This window comes from Lampris incognitus, chromosome 15 (assembly GCF_029633865.1).
Source record: "Lampris incognitus isolate fLamInc1 chromosome 15, fLamInc1.hap2, whole genome shotgun sequence".
NCBI classification, from domain to species: Eukaryota; Metazoa; Chordata; class Actinopteri; order Lampriformes; family Lampridae; genus Lampris; species Lampris incognitus.
Window position 1 is genome coordinate 22,553,903 of NC_079225.1, and position 16,794 is coordinate 22,570,696.

Genomic DNA, 16,794 nt, shown 5'->3' on the forward strand with positions numbered 1-16,794 from the left:
TCTGGCACCAACAACCATGCCACGTTCAAAGTCACTTAAATCACCTTTCTTCCCCATTCTGATGCTCGGTTTGAACTGCAGCAGATCGTCTTGACCATGTCTACATGCCTAAATGCATTGAGTTGCTGCCATGTGATTGGCTGATTAGAAATTTGCGTTAACGAGCAGTTGGACAGGTGTGCCTAATAAAGTGGCCGGTGAGTGTATATATAGCGTTTTGTTTTGTTTTTTTTCAATGGTGTTGTTATAGGTGCTCAACTAATGAGGAGCGGAATATCAATACAGATTCAGGAAAAAAAGTTTTAATACATAGCAGTGCAGGCCTGTTTTGTGCGTCGCGCACTCATCATCTGATAATGAGCTGTATATATACATATATATGTATATATATTATCTACACATTTATACACATATATTTCACACACACACACACGTATATATATATATATACGTGTGTGTGTGTGTGTGTGTAGTGTAAGGCATATTATATTTGTTATGCCCACGCCGCCCCGTCCATCCAACCCCCGTCCCTGTCCCCTGTTCCTCATTTCCATTTCAACGAGTTGGCACCCCTAGTTCATATTGCAAACTAACGGGGTCTAAAGTGGACTATTCTGCACCATTCAGTCCATTTCTTCCAATTTGTTGTAAGTGTATCTCATGCACAGAGACAATACAGTACCGGTAGTCTAGCTGAGTGTATTATTTCTTCGTGTGACACCTCTGTAGGTGGATGAGTGATATGAGTTAACAGACGTCCTCGTTTCCTGGCTAGATCTATGGAGTAGTGTTGTCACGTGACGTACATTTGTCACGTGACCCCGGGTAACACGCTGCTGAACACGGAAGACACCAGTCAGGCTGAGACATGCACGTTACCCGTATTAGACATAAGATATTTGCCATGTCACTTCAGAAGTGGCCGCCCATCGCCATCGATATAAATGTATTAAACAGAGTCACAGTCACAGTTCTTCTTTCGGTCTTCAGTCGATAGTAGGAAATGACGCCACCTAGACCAGCGAGCAACCAGCGTTCGAATGGGGATTTTGATGAAAGTTGTGTTTTCTGTCTGATAGGGAGCGGTCAGGATGCACACGCAGAAGTCATTGGAAAGGTATTTACTGACAGCCGATCACAGACGTGTCTTCAAACTATCTCCTCGTTTCGTTTCGGTGGCCATTATCCTTATCTGAATTCTAGCCAAGCTTTAAAGCGTTAATGGAAATAAATTGGACACGAGGTAGGTTTCACATCGGACGTTTCAGACTGTAGATTGATTTTACAGTTAGAAACCAGCTTTTGAGAGGTTTCAGTGTCTATTCTTTAAATGGGTGATCGCAATTCCGTTCTTTAAATCGCATTTTAATTCCATCTTAGACTGAAAGTAAGTTGACTCCTAAATGTCTACTGGCTTGGCCACCAACGCTGACAATGTAAAACAGTTTTTATGTTTGTTAGTATTAAGAGTTTTTCAAACGATTGAACTCGTAGGCAGTAGCTCTAGACGTGTTTGTGTGTCTCAGCTCAATCATTTTTCACATTTCAATCCCTCCGACAGAATGATGAGCTGGTGTGCTTCAGAGACATTTGCCCTGCTGCCCCTCATCACTACCTGGTGGTACCAAGACAGCACATACTCAGCTGCTTCTCACTCCAACCCCAACACATTGGTCTTGGTGAGCTGCAAAGTCAAATTCCCACGTGTTTGTACTTCTATTTTTTGTGAGGACCCCTCATTGACTACATTCATTCCCTAGCCCTTAACCCTGACCTTAACCGTTAGAACTACATGCCTAACCTTAACCCTAAACCTTAAGTCTTAACCCTAAAACATACCCTTAAAGAAGTGAAGACAGGCCAAAATGTCCTTACTTTGCAAAAATGTCTTCACTCTGATGGTTCAATACTCACATTGGCCCTCACAAAGATAGAAGTACAAGTACAAGATAGCTCTGTATTTTCCTTCCATGATGTTTTCACAGTTTTCAAATATGAGTGGGGTTATTAAGTTATTGTTGATTAGTAACAGAGTGTGTGTGTGTGTGTGTGTGTGTGTGTGTGTGTGTGTGTGTGTGTGTGTGTGTGTGTGTGTATTTGATAGTTGAGAAGATGGCTGACATGGGAAGAGCAGCACTCCATGATCAAGGGATTACAAATATGAAGGATATAAGGTACTCAGGTGTGGCGTTATAGTGTGTGTGTGTGTGGGTGTGGGTGCGCGCATGTGTGCGTGCTTATAGCTGTAACAAGTAATAAGTTGTCTTATGACTGTTTAGTCAGTGCGTTGATTGGTATTGATGTGCTTTGCATTTACAGACTGGGGTTCCACAAACCCCCATACACCTCAGTAGATCACCTCCATCTCCATGTGCTAGCTCCTGCTAGCCAGATCTCAGATCGTTGGATTCATAAATTCCGTCCAGGCACGCACAAATTCGTTACAGTAAGTGCCGCTGGGTGGAAACGGGAAGCTAGATAGCCTTTAACGAGACCTGTGATTTTTTGTGTGTTTCCCTATATATACAACTATAAATTTCTCTCGTTGTTTCTCAGATGTGTATAAACCAATACAATTCTGCTTTGAAATCAATGAATGAAATCAGCTGACAAAGAGTAAGATTTGCCTTTCTGTCCACAGGAAGAAGATCTGCGTAATGTCTTACAAAAAACTAATACAGTAACTGAAACAAGCGAGGGTTTGGGAAATATTTATTTCTCCAGATGAGCCTGGACTTCCATGTCTGTAATACCTCTGAAGTGTAGTAGTGTAATAAGCAATGGATGAGTGCAGCAAACCAAAGAATTTCGACTCTGAAACTGGCTGTGTAATTTACATTTTAGCATCTTAAAATGTATTCATTCTCATGGGGTGTATCTTTTATCTCTATTTTTCTCTGTATATTTTTTTCATACCCTTTCTTTTAATAATTTTTATTACATGTCGACAATAAAATGTTTTGGGTATAACTCATTTGAGTGGACCAACTCAACCTTGCCTCTTTTGTTTTGTTTTGGCTCCTTTTTTGGCCCCTTGTGCTTTCCGTAGTTATGGGAAACCACTACGCCCTTATTTCCCCAGTCAGCCTGGCTTCGGTATTCATTTCCACTGCGGTGGCTGAGCTGATGTGACGACTTCGGAAATGTAAATGGAAACTCAGGAAATTCCCCAAACGAGGGAGAACGAAGGTTGTCATTTCTGTGTCGTTGCCAACAAGACGACGGAAACAGAAATCCTCTTGAGCGTAAGCAGAATACGTCATTTGATTCAGTATTCGGGAGTTGAAGAATATCTCGGAAAGTTGAATCTGTTCGTCAGGACACAACGTTTAGTGGGAGACACGTTAGATGAGTGATGAAACGTTTCTCCCGCTAAACGTTGTGTGAACTACTTCAACTTTCTGAGATTTCCTTGTCTGGATTATTGAGCATACGTCAAGACGACTTGAAGAATACCTCCACCCCCCCCCCCTTCTCTCTCTCTCTCTCTCTCTCTCTCTCTCTCTCTCTCTCTCTCTCTCTCTCTCTCTCTCTCTCTCTCTCTCTCTCTCTCTCTCTCGATACACAGGATGATGAGCTGGTTTGTTTTCGGGACTCCAAACCTGGCGCCAGGCATCATTACCTGGTTGTGCCCAGGTGGCACCTGGTAAACTGTAAAGCTCTTCACAGAGACCACATTCCTCTAGGTACACGAGTCGTCATAAATCGTCGTGGGCAGTTAAACATTGATATGTGGTAGTATCCACCTCGTCTTTTCTTCTTTTATATACCCTTTCCTTTTTGTTCTGGAGAAGAGAGTCTAGTACTACTGTATCAGCACTACTAGACTACCAAAGTTTAGAATTTTCTTAGACTTTGGGTTGTTGGCTCAGAAGATCCCAACTCCTTTTATTTATTTCTCATGAGTGTTATGATTTTGTTAAGTAATATTTTGAGTATGAAAAAAAAACTACCATCCTTCTTAGGAGATGAATGAACAGTACACAGAATTGATACATGTCCCCTCATTGACTACATTCATTCCCTAGCCCTTAACCATCATAACTACATGCCTAACCTTAACCCTTACTTGAACCTAATCCTAATTCTAACCTTTATCCTAAACCAAGTCCTAACCCTAATATAGACCATATTCCTCATGGGGACCCATTAAATGTCCCCACAAGGTAGGTGGTTTCAAGCTTTTCTATCCTAATGGGAACCAACTATCCCCATTAGGATAGAAGAACCTGGTACACACACACACACACACCGTGGTAATCTCAAATGTCGCAAAATTGAACTAATCACATTTGTTATTGTGTAATCTCATCGGATGTGATGTGGCCTCACTTTGATCGAGGTTACATAATTGGATAATGTTGATTTATTGGTCTGCTTGCTGATAGTGGAGCAGATGCAGGAAATGGGAAGGAGCATATTGGAGAAGAACAGAGTCCATGACCTTGAGGACATTAGGTAAATCTGTTCCCCACTAAAAAGAAAAAACGAGCTCTATGACATGCTCTGAATTTCTAGGTGGGAAACAATGATTATCTTTTACAGTTTGTGTAACCCTCTGCACATCTTTTGTAGGGGAAGAAAATAAACTTGAGCAAGTTTTGCCAAAAAAAAAGTCTTAAAAATAATTTCCATGGTTTTCTTAATGTAAATTGTCTTACAGTTTTTTCATGTAAGTAGTCTTCGTTCCCATTTTTGTATCTCCGTAGGATGGGGTTTCATCTGCCCCCCTTCTCATCTGTTCCACATCTACATCTCCATGTCCTCGCCCCAGCCAGTCAGATGAGCTCCAGGTCCCTCAGCCGCTATGGGCCCCAGTCTTATTGGTTCATCACAGTGAGTGACATCTTAAATATATGAAACTCATGGTAGCCATACAGTCATAAACATTGTCTATTGTCTTTTTTTCAGTGCCAAGCACGCCATTTACACATCATGTACACACCACTGTTGTCTTCTGATGACTCATTTATTTGTCGTCTAGTCTCTTTCTCCTGCTAATCATATTTAACTTCATTGTGAGTAGTAGTACTGATCCATAATGTTGTTTTCCTCTGTTGCAGGTGGACAAAGTTCTCCATCAGTTGAGGACTCACAGCAAGGTCAAATGAATAGTGTCTGCAAGGATCTCTGCTAGTGTTAGGAGTTGCAAGACACTGTGCTGCAATCAGCAGAAGTCTGTCATCATAAGGGAATCCATCTAAATATTTCATTCTGTTTTTCTTCCCTCCCGGTTGTATACAAATTGAAAGTCAACTCAACACTTCCTTTTTCTTGAGACCTAGAAACTGATGTATTCACAACCTCAGTCATAACCTCATCATGGAGCATAATTAAGTTAAAATCAGATTTATTTTATTTATTCTTATTTTACATGCATCCAGTATAAAACCATCAAATATTATGATGCAAAATTATTGGTCTATCAATGAGGGGGGAAAAAACGCAGTAGCTAGAATATTATTTGTGGTTCTGATGGAAAAATAGTAATTTATTAAGTATTATGCTTATCACTTACTTGAAATATAATAATTACGCTTGGAAGAGAAAACTCCCATTAGATGCCTATTTAAAGTCCACCATTACTGCTATTAAAAAAATTATTCACAAGTAGGATAATTAAAGGAAAAATCAACATGCTATTGAAGTCACACATGCAAAAACACGAGTAGTCTTCGTCAGCCTACTCGTGTTTGTAGGGATGAAGTTAGGTGTAGGTATAATGTAAAAGTTGTCCAGCTGATATCTTTCAAATACTGCGTAATAGCAGGGTGGGGATACAGACTCTTTTTTAACACATGATGATAACTCATTATTTATTAATTTATTTCTCTTGGTTTGTTGTTTTACTGTTCAGAATAAAGTGTAAGTTATTAAAAGCATTTTCGTCCCAGTTTGAAATTCCAATTCTTCTTAAGAGCCACACGATGTCGCCAAAGATCCATTTCATGTTTTTGTATTGCCACAACGGTGACGTGCTTTGAGCCGGTTGAAATCGCTGCAGAGGACTTAAAACTTTGTTGTAGTGGTGTCTTCGCGCTCTTCTGTGGGCACACTGACAGTTTAATATATCCCAACACACGTGGTTATTGCCCATTTTTCTTGGCAGTCCCTTGTACATACGATCATAAAATAATTGTTCTTGTGGGTAACTCTAGCGATGTCTTAAATCATTATGTAAATATGTCATTACAGCGTCGCTTCTTATCAGTTCGTTCTGTGAATATAATTTAAAGAAGTCAACCAATTGGATTGTGACAATTTACCGTTATGTAGAACTAATCAGAGTGGAAATGTTTGTAAATTTCCAGCATTTATGAAATTCGGGGGCGAATATAATTGTTGCATCTTTGAGACTATAAGTTGTAAATGATCATTTGGAAAATTGCAGCTGCATTACTTTGAGCCGTTTTTATACGCGCACATTATTCCCTGTCCGTCACCTTTCACTCAAGAAGACGGTTTATAAGTCAACCACATCAAACATGACGTGATTTTGCCACACATGTCGGGATTTTTAAGCCCTTCATTTATTTAAAAAAAAAGTTGATTTTCTTGCAAGGTAAGCGAGGTAATCTTCCCATGTGGAGACACTACCAACCCTGCACGCAGCGCTGGTTAGGGTATTTAAACCCCACGTCCCACGTGACAGGCACATCGGCGACGTAAACCCCGCCCCTCTCATCGTCAACAACTGGATCCCAGCTATTTTCGTCAACTAGCCGTTGCTGACTAGCGACGGTTTGCTGAATTCATTAAAACACTCCGGTCTGGAAGGAAATGTGCGCATTTTCGTCAGCTTGAATCATAATCAAACTAGGCGTGTTGTGCCAGTGCTCAGTTTATGTTGCCTTAAAAAAAATCGACGAGTACCGAGAGAACGCCTCGCTTACTTTAGCCGCCTCTGAATTTAGCTAACGGCTAACGACGTAGGCAGAGTTCACCGCTATTAGCTGATTGACAGCTGGCCGCCTCGGTTTGATACTTGGCTTCGAGTAACGGCAACGCGGCGAAGCTTCGTCTCACCTGAACGATGACCCATCCTTGGCGTTGGTGAGTGCAGTCAGTGTAAAACTGTTGGTAGTCGCACGTCAAGTACTCCCCGTTTTGCTTGCCAGCCGAGCTAACATCGGCCAGCTAACAGTCGGCTTGTTTGTAGCAGTAACAGTCCTTTTCGGGCCAGAAAAAAAAATCTGTGTAACTAGTTTTACAGAGACGGAAAAAGCTACACGTTCGATGATGTGGTCCACGTATGTTTCTGTATGCTATTCGTTTGATTGGCAAGAGTTTGCCGCCTACTTTGCTGAATTTCACTTTTTTGGGGGTGGTGGTGGGGGTGGGGGTTTACAGAGAGAAGACCGAGGCCCGATTGGATGTCCTATTGGCGACACCACAGTCAGGCTTTAGCTAGGTGAGTCCTGGTCGACTCCAACGTTGTCCCTTTTGAAGATTAGTTGATGAGCCACAACGTGAGTTTGCCGATGCTCCCCACGTTTTGACATCACAGCCGCCGATATGATGCCGGTAAGTGCACACAGAATTTGTCTTCATTGGAGCTTTACATGCCTGCAAATGGGACCCTTACATGGCGACGCGTTTGCTTTCGACGGGCCTTGTGCCCAGCTTTGATTAGATTTTCTTTTGAGAGGTCAGGGTACATTTTCTGGTTGTCTCTTTTTAAAAAATGGAGAGGTAGTAATTTTGCATCTTCGAGTCTATTGGTTTTCCTATAATGGGTCACATGATGCAATTTGGGAATTCTTAATTTGGTAGGTGTTCTACTTCATAAGTTTCTCTGCTGTATTTTTCAAGACTGTTTGACCAGTTATCCAGATGCAGAGTGAACTACTGAGGATGTGCCTCCAGTAATAAGGGGAGGTGTAGGTGAGATGTGTTGCACAGGACCAAATCTGTAAAATATTCCTAAGTGTCAGCTTCTCTGCAGTGTAAGTCAACATAAAAAGTGGGTATGTTTTTATATGCTCATAGAAGACACACCTAGTGTTAAATCCTCTACTATTGAAGTGTAGGCTAATAGTTGGGTGTTATACAGTCACATGTGATAGTCATATGGTTCCTAAGTCTGAACGTTGTCTTAAGAACCAGAAAATAAGGGGAAAATAGCCAACATAAACGCTAAATTAATTTACTTGGGGTTAGATATTTTCCCCTTACGTTGCCAGGTGCTGTTCATATATGTTGCAAATGTCAATACAAGTCATAGGTTAGATGAAATTGTTAATGTTTTGCTGTATCCTTTAATTCATGAATTATCTTTGATAAGAAATGTAAGGACATTTCATATGCATGTGATCATGATACCTGAAAACCACTGGCAAAAGAAAATGTAGATACTGTTCATCAATAATGGCTGATCAAGATGTCATTGTAAATTGTTTCCTCACATAATTAGCATGAGTAATGATGTCTTCACTTGATAAGTGATAATTTCCATTCACAAATTTAGACATGAACAGTCCCTAAGGCATCATTCTTCCAAGGTGTGGTTACGTGGCCTTTTATTAATCTTTTTGCCTCCTGCCAATTTAGGTGTTGTCACTTTGTAACTGCCTCATACAGTGAGTTTCATAATAGCCTGCCAATTAATTAGTAAAAATGAAGAAAAGGAGCATCAGAAGAGGTAGAGGTGAGAGATAGTAACTTGTTCAATTTATAGCAATGAAAGCTTTTAATCTCCATAGTTGTAAATGTCCAGTTGACTGATCAGCCTTGGACGAACTCGACCCTCCTTTCTTATCCAACCTCAATTAATCAAACATTTCTACAGTTCATTCTTACTTTTGTCATTAGAACTTCCATCACTAACACTCTACCCCTCCCTCTTGTGTCACACATTTCCTTTCTTAAATTAAATTGAATTTAAATTTTGTAACATTTTAAATGTTAAAGAATACGGATTCTGTAACATTTAAATATTGACTATGCCATGATAGGATAGGTTTACTCCATATGTACTGGCTCATCTGTAGAAGATGGGGTAAAAGTTTACATTCTTAAATGAATAGCGCAGCAACAACTTTGAAATATCATGAACCAAATAACAAGCTGCTGTTACCTTTTGATTATAATGATGAAACAGACATTGTCATTCCATGTGATATTTTCAAAGGCATCCATTCAGAGTTCCGTAAGGTCATGAAAAACCTGGAAAATCATGGAATTTGAAAGTACCAATTTCTAGGCCTGGAGAAGTTTTGGAAAAATAATAAATCAAGAAAGTTTTGGAAAATTCATGGAAATTTGCTTCACAAAGACTTGTATAATAGAGTACATGTGGTTCGTTTAAGATCGACAGAAAAATCGACGAGACAGCACAGGTGCTCATCCAGGCTGTGGTCATCTCCCGGCTGAACTACGGCAACTTCCTCCTTGCTGGCGCCCTGGCGTCGGCCATCAGACGTCTGGAGCTTGTTCAGAAAGCTGCAGCTCGTCTGGTGTTCAATTGCCCAAAGTTCTCCCGCACAACTCCCCTTCTCATGTCCCTACACTGGCTCCCAGTAGCTGCTCGCGTCCAGTTTAAGCTTCTGGTGCTAGCCTACAGGGCAGTGAAAGGAACAGCTCCTTCCTATCTCCAGGCCATGGTCAAGCCCTACACCCCCGCCTGACCACTTCCCTCTGCTGCCTCGGGACGCCTGGTTGCCCCATCACTCAGAGGCCCCTGCTGCCAATCGACCTGGTCACAGCTCTTTCTGTCCTGGCCCCACAGTGGTGGAATGAACTCCCTACTGATGTCAGGACAGCGGAGTCACAGCCCATCTTTCGGCGCAGGTTGAAAACTCACCTCTTCAAGACTACTACCCTGTTACTTGCTCGTAGCACTTATTGTATTCACTCATAAAAAAAAATCTCTTTCTCACGCTTTTACTTTAGCACTGGTTTTGCTCTTAGATGCTTGCTTAGAGAGAGGATGCACTTATGACCTCTGATGTCTAGTAGTTCTTCTGATTTCCTACGTTAAATGCACTTACTGTAAGTCGCTTTGGATTAAAGCGTCGGCTAAATGACTGTAATGTAATGTAAAAAAAATCTATATTGGTTCAATAATACTTTAATGTTTGGGCAGATCAGTCACATCACTTGACGTTATGTTGTTCTCTGCATCGGGTAATGTCACATTCTGACCCGAGTTGCAGCTTATACTTTGACGAGATGTAAATTTGCGCAGTGCCAGGAAAATGCCAATTTAATAATTCTGGCTTCACTTGGACCAAGTATAAGGCTTGGCTTGAGAAGACCAGGACCCAGGACGTGCAAAATGTGGACTGTGTAGTAAAACGTTCGACATTTTGAACATAGGAGAGGCAGCGCTAGCTAGCGTGGTGTTGCACGAATCAACTCTCAACCCCGTCGCTGGCTTTTTCACCCTGGTGACCAATGTGACACCCTCTACCAGCTGCAGTGCTTCCCTCATCCACCATCAAACACGGCACTATTTCGGATGCTGTATCCAGAAACTAAGCCCTAACTACAGAGGTACTGTGTGTGCTAAAGCTGGCTAATTCTCACTATTCCTACAAGTCGTGAAGACACAAGCCAGCTTTTTCAGGTCATGTTCCCCGACAGCCAGATAGATGCCCGATTTGCATGTGGTGAAAGCAAGTGCAGAAATTAAAAACTGTGTGGATTGTTTTTGGGGGATTCCAACAGGCAAGGTTATCATCTGTTAACGCTCAACTAGGTTAATTGTGGGAGGAATAGTTGGTTTAGAATCGTTTTAGTTACAAAATCTTGTACTCCAAAAGACAATTTCTCTCTGACACCGCTGTCGTCTTTAGTTAATGTCAGTGTTACTGGACACTGTTATTTACTTATTTACAGTAGCGTACTGTGGGGTTTCAGTCAAGGCCTTCAGTAACAAACTGCACCCCCCCCCCACACACACACACACACGTACACATACACACACAAATTTCTCATATGGGTGCCAATACAGCCTTCACAGTCACACATAAAATACACTATCATGTATTAGGCCCTACTGGGTCAACACCAAGAGCTGATCTTCAGCAACCACAATGCACACCAATGTGCACAATAGCAGCTATTGCAGCATTACCATCAGATCTTCCTTTATGTCTCTCAGCAACCAGATCGCACATGCACACCACATGGCACAAAAACAAACAACTAGATTAATGCACTCAGTAGAGTGCAGATCTCCGCCAGGCATATTTGCCCTTCTCTGGTGCTCGAACTTGGCGGCAGCCACCCCTTTTTTCACCTACCGGGAGAAGGGGCCCTTATTAAAAGACTTCAGATGTGTTTAACCTTCGTGGTTTTCATGATATAAAATGGATGTAGGCGAATGAATTTCATTCAATCTAAAGCAGTAAAACAACAAGAAGAAAACAGCTCAGTCATGGGAAATGTTTTATTGTAGCTGCTGAGGGGATTTCCAGCTGTGACTGTGATCAATCCTACTCTTGAAATTGTATATTTTTAATGGAGTTTTAACACTAGTCTACAGCACTTACACGTCTAATCCAACTTCATGATGTCAGTTAAACAAACATGGCGTGGCAAGGTGAATTTTTGGTTCATCCAGTGTTCCTGTGCTGAGATCAGTAGTGAATTATTTGCTGATTTGTGAAATACAATCGACTTCTCGTTTACTTTCAACACTCATACCTGAATACATAATGGTCACTGTCGCTGCCTGATCTAAATCAGCCATGCGCATGCGTGCAATGACAGATAGCAACGTTGGTTGAGCGAGCTAGAGGGTGAGTGAAGAAATGGAGTGGTGATAGTGAGAACAAACGTTTTCCAAACACCATAACCACGAGAGGTTCTTGATCATACAGTCATAACTGCACAAAAAAAATTTAGGTCGATAGGTCCTGCAGTATGCAAGATTAGCCGCGGACCAAACGACCTTGCAGTGATAACAAACATGTTTCCACAGTTGATGGTGTTCACCACTCACTCGTGCAACTTCAGTAAAGTATAGCCACAATAGTATCAGTGTACTGCCTTCAATTCCAAAAGAAAAATGTGCACACCATCCTGGAGTTGAATTTCCTTTTCACTTGAAAGACTCGTGGCAGGCTTCTCTCACAAAATTCATCCATTAATGTCTGGGAGAACGTGTAAAAAAATAAAATCTCACCAGATTCGCAAAAAACACGAAGTAGATCGGCAACAAGATTGTCAGTAATTGTGAATGCGACAGGCATTGCACGTAGTTTACTCACAACCCGCCAAAGGCTCAAGCTCAAAGTTGATAATGGCACTTGGGCTAGCACTGATACATCGCAGGGCCCTGGGGTGTTCTCTCACTACACATCAAAATTTGATTGGCTGATGATACAGTCATTCAAAGGTGTAATCGGTTTGTAGCTTTGGGCTTCAAGGAAAGGCTAGCAATACCGTTAGTGCTAGTACAAGGAGCTGTGATGCATTTAGATGATGAAGGAAATCCCTGCTCAGCCCCATGAAAACATAAGTAATTGAATTGAGACACATTTCAGGCACATTTCAATTGAACTATGAAAAACAAGTTATGATTTTGATTTTGACAGGGCCAGCAGAGAATGCCCCGATGGCCCTGACACCCCACTACTGCTTATTTGTTTTCAAACATCGTTGCCTCCCTGTCATTTTATGTTAATTTGGACTACACAATGGCGTTCTCAGGGTTTGACACGTATTATTCTGTAAACATATTACTGGTGTGTAAGTGTTACTTAAATGTTTATTTTGTATCAAACCACATAGCTTGTCATTAATTTTAATTCAGATATTCTGTAGAAATTTTTGACATTTATTTTTATTCTTATTGTTCATGTATACACAGACCCTTCAGAGAATTATGGTCATGAAAATTTGCCTCAAAGCCATGAAAAAAATCATGGAAATGTATTGTTAAAAATTTGTATGAACCCTATCCATTATTATCACTCCTTGAATCTTTTGTATGGGATTTATTCCTTGTTGGAATGAATACTTGCATGGTAAAACCTGTTGGGGTATAGTGTTGTGTTGGGGCCTTTGTAACTTTAATTACATGTGAAACAACAAATTGCTATAGATATTTATCAGACTATTTTGGTTGTAGAGTTAAAGGCTTTTTGCTCTCATACAAACTATATAGACAGGAGCGGGAACATGAGATATAGGAGCACATTAAAGAGATAAAATGGTAGGTTCGGTTGGATTAAAAAGTGTCCCTTCCAAGTGAGCATTTTTTCTCTCTAGGTTTTAAAAAAGAATCTGTTTTACCAATATTGGCAGATACTTTTGTTTGGAAATTATCAGTTGTGTGTTAGATGTCCAAGTTATAGCATTGTGATTTGATAAACAATGTGCTCCCCTCAATTTTTCACATTTCAGAAGCACCTGATAAATGCCAATAGTAAACTCTTCAGTTTCCTCTTAAATCAGTATGTGGATTTTCAGGATGACTTGCCTTTTGAAAAGTAAGTCTGGAATCAGTGTAACTGTTGAGTTCACGAGATTGACTGCAGTGGTGGTCTTGGCTGATGTTTGAGCCCTGTGGCACAACCAGGCTATCAGTCAAAGAGCCAGTGGAATAGCTGGCAGCCCTTTGTTCTCATGTGTCTCCAAGCAGCAAATGGGACCCTTGGCAGATCTAGGTCTTTTCTGCTGCACTGGCTTATACTTTGTTCTTAAGGTATACTCTAAAGCTGACTTGATTGTCAGCCAGCATTAATCTTGAATAGTGGAGTTGGGTTGAGACTGACTTACAGGAAAAGCAAACTTTATATTGGAATTTTGCTGTCGTGCTCTGAAGAAGTGACTTCCTTGTCTTGGTATAAGATGCCCTCACCTAAGTGGGTTTTTGAGGTTAAAGAGCCTAAGATAAAGTAAAAAGCCTTAGGTTTTAAAGGACATGACTGCCACTATTAGAACTTCCAGTAACACTTTCTATGAAGCTTGCATATATAACGCCCTATAAGCATCTATGACACCCTGTAAGTGTAGCTATAAGTCATTGTAAGATTCAATATAACCATGTATACGCCCTCACAACACATCATATTCACTTTTATGATACATTATGTCAATTTAAAATGGATTTATGCATTATAAATATGTCATGATTAGCCTGTTTATCTGTCAAATGTCATAATGCATCATAGCCAACTTGTTTTGCTGAAGTTTTGTAGAGATGCATAATGAGATTTCGGTGCTATTTCACAGTCTTCAGCCATAGCCGTTAGTCACTGTAATACACATAATAGGAAAGTATGGGCGTTATAGATGCTTATAGAGTGTTATAAATGCTTATAGGGCGTTATAGATGCAAGCTTCATAGAAAGTGTTACTGAACTTTCTGCAAAGGTTACCCTGATCAAATGTAAACGGTCAGCTGTTTATTTATTTAACGCCTCCCACCTGCATGAGCCTCCTAGTTCTCTTTTGTCATTGTGTAAGAGCATAAATTATTTATATGACTTTTCTTAATGCTTGTCCCTAATGCACATTAGCCAGCTTTCAGTCAAGGTGTCAGGTTTTTAATGTTAGCTTGACCCCCGCCAAAATAAGACAAATACGAGAAAAGAAAATCGCTCTTGGAAGTTATGTATATTACTCTGTTAATTATTTTTGCTCCATTTACACCTTCTATTTGTGTAGGATACAGTCTTGATCAGGATATGCTGTTTAGATGAACAGTGTGATCACACCTTTTTGCATTTACAGCAGGTACTGGTGTGATTTCTGCTTGCCTATATTGTGCTCACGCTATGATCACATTTCATTTCATCCATATTGGGCTGTTATTGATTGTTGATTGATATTTACTTGTGCTGTTTTGTTTATTTTGGTTTCTATGCATTTGTCTTTTTTTCCCTTTTGTTTTGAAAGTTTTGTTTTGTTTTGACGTGATCGATAATATATAAAATAGGGGTAGGACCAGAAAAGTTCTTTACTTCATCCTATGCGCTTTTTGAACATGGACTAGTTATTATTTGTGTTGTTACAGAGCGTTTGCTAAATATGTTCACTGTTATTTCCATTTGTTTTGTATTCCTGCTTAAATCTTGTTTTGTTATTTTAACATGTTCGAAATAAAATCAAACACACACAAGCAGATCAGTAGGTAGGAAGGTTGCAAGTAAAAAAAAACACGGTATTTTTGCTTCTATGACGCTAGTTGGAGGCATCAGACACGATAGCTGTTGTGTTTGCAACTGCTGTGAATATCTTGATTTGTGCGACTGTTTCACTGTGGATGAGAAAAAGAAGTATAGAGAGTTGATCATACTCGAGTCTGGGGAATCTTAGAAGATGGAAAAATTACTTGCAACACACTTAACTCCATTTGGTGTCGGGGCCCTCTCCCCCATGGATGATAGATTCTTAATGCTAAAACACTATAGGTTTTGTTTACACATGGTGACACTTGCTAAGCTCTGAATAACATGATCAAAATTCTTGCTTTGTGCATTAAAACCTTGCATTAGCCGTAATTAGTTTTTTTTTAATCTGGATAAGATGTCCAGATACAAGATTAGATTGCATTTTAATGTGTAAATAGGATTATTTGTACAAGTGTAAATAGGATTATCATGATAGCAAAGCCAAATGTTAAAAATGTGCAAGAACATTTGGATGCGCAAGAGTCTCATATTTAAAAAAAAAAAAATCCTGTTAAGCTCCCATTGACCATAAAACAAATATCTTTTGGCACGGAAATGTTTCTTGTGGTTGTAGGTTCCATTTAACTGTTCCCCTTAGACAATCTCTTGACTTTATAATATCTCCGTTTTCCACTGCCATCAGAAAATGCCATCAGAAAAATTGTTGGCTCAGTGCTGTTCATTTGTTTTAATTTGACTTCAAAGCAAAGACAGCAGTTTGCAAGTACTCCTGTTTTAAAGAATACCCTATCTACTACAACTCAATTCACAAATAATTATGTACATTCTTCAACATCAACCTTATTCAGGATCTTGACTTGCATTGCTTATCCACATGTCATGGAGACCCATTTGTGTGCAGGTTTTTTCTTTCAAACTCAACACTAAATCAACTGAAAGTCCTCCTCTGTGGTTGAAGGTTTGCTAATTAGTAAAATCAGCTGGTGTAATGTTGTGTGAGAAAGAAATCCCACATACACATGGTCTTCCAAGGCACATGGAAAAAGGACTCCTGTCCTGAAATGTCCAGACAGTAAGGTTTTTTTTTTTTTTTTTTGGAGTTTGACTTCCAACCTTTGTTGCATGGCTTGCCAACTCTCTACCATCATTTTTCCATCGTTTCCTTGTTTCCAAATGGCTTGATGCCATTTGAGCCAGAATGCAGATTTTTGGATGCATTAAATATGCTATGTATTTCTGTTGGCTGATTCCTTAGGTCAGTGTTACTCTTTATGCGGCTCAGAGACTTTGTTTTGTGCCTCATATAGATCCACTGATAACAATAAGAACATAGCTATAACTTCTATAGGTTCCGTTTGTGTCCTGTTTTAGCACATTGAAATGAATTATCCAGCAGATGGCAGCATACTGAAGATACGTTAAAGAACGTAGGCTACGTAACAGCGTGAGATCATGGGTAGACGTATAGCCTATGTCTGTAGCTTTGTATTTGCGAAATGTTTTGCAAGCTCTGCGGCTCTTTGAGGAATGGTCTTACTCATAAGTGGCTCTCCTTATAAATTTATTTCTGATTTTTTCCCTTTTTTCTCCCAATTTAGTGGCCAATCGGTCCCTATTTTAATTCAAACACCCACCCTCGTACTGCATGCATTCGCCAACTGCATCTCTCGGGCCGGCAGTCTCGAAGGAGACCGCCTCCCCACTTTCG

At 40.2% G+C, this 16,794-nt stretch overlaps 3 protein-coding genes across 3 annotated transcripts in view; all 3 read left to right on the top strand.

Moving 5' to 3' along the window:
* Nucleotides 1-850: 850 nt before the first annotated feature.
* On the top strand, nucleotides 851-2,969 carry LOC130125146 (adenosine 5'-monophosphoramidase HINT3-like). Its single transcript, XM_056294617.1, has 5 exons — nucleotides 851-1,117; nucleotides 1,562-1,679; nucleotides 2,105-2,174; nucleotides 2,320-2,446; nucleotides 2,642-2,969. Exons 1-5 carry the CDS (start codon nucleotides 1,004-1,006, stop codon nucleotides 2,726-2,728), a joined length of 516 nt encoding a protein of 171 aa, XP_056150592.1. The 5' UTR covers nucleotides 851-1,003; the 3' UTR covers nucleotides 2,729-2,969.
* A 49-nt stretch (nucleotides 2,970-3,018) lies between these two features.
* Nucleotides 3,019-5,886, top strand: LOC130125147 (adenosine 5'-monophosphoramidase HINT3-like). The gene is made up of 5 exons (XM_056294618.1): nucleotides 3,019-3,245; nucleotides 3,569-3,686; nucleotides 4,389-4,458; nucleotides 4,710-4,836; nucleotides 5,064-5,886. The coding sequence occupies exons 1-5, from the start codon at nucleotides 3,150-3,152 to the stop codon at nucleotides 5,109-5,111; spliced, it is 459 nt and encodes a 152-aa protein (XP_056150593.1). The 5' UTR covers nucleotides 3,019-3,149; the 3' UTR covers nucleotides 5,112-5,886.
* Nucleotides 5,887-6,539: 653 nt separating this feature from the next.
* ppp1r13bb (protein phosphatase 1, regulatory subunit 13Bb) overlaps nucleotides 6,540-16,794 on the top strand; it is a 66,730-nt gene continuing 56,475 nt past the window's right edge. The window contains exons 1-2 of the mRNA XM_056294104.1: nucleotides 6,540-7,053; nucleotides 7,351-7,524. Coding sequence (XP_056150079.1) covers nucleotides 7,516-7,524 — 9 coding nt within the window. The 5' untranslated portion in view covers nucleotides 6,540-7,053; nucleotides 7,351-7,515. The remainder of the gene's footprint in view (nucleotides 7,054-7,350; nucleotides 7,525-16,794) is intronic.

Bases quoted from the DNA above. Each gene is read 5' to 3' on its own strand.
- LOC130125146 (XM_056294617.1), top strand. From the start codon at position 1,004: ATGACGCCACCTAGACCAGCGAGCAACCAGCGTTCGAATGGGGATTTT. The intron at 1,118-1,561 runs GTATTTACTGAC...TCCCTCCGACAG, and splicing joins ACGCAGAAGTCATTGGAAAG to AATGATGAGCTGGTGTGCTT. The intron at 2,175-2,319 runs GTACTCAGGTGT...TTGCATTTACAG, and splicing joins ACAAATATGAAGGATATAAG to ACTGGGGTTCCACAAACCCC.
- LOC130125147 (XM_056294618.1), top strand. From the start codon at position 3,150: ATGGAAACTCAGGAAATTCCCCAAACGAGGGAGAACGAAGGTTGTCAT. The intron at 3,246-3,568 runs GTAAGCAGAATA...CTCGATACACAG, and splicing joins AAACAGAAATCCTCTTGAGC to GATGATGAGCTGGTTTGTTT. The intron at 4,459-4,709 runs GTAAATCTGTTC...GTATCTCCGTAG, and splicing joins CATGACCTTGAGGACATTAG to GATGGGGTTTCATCTGCCCC.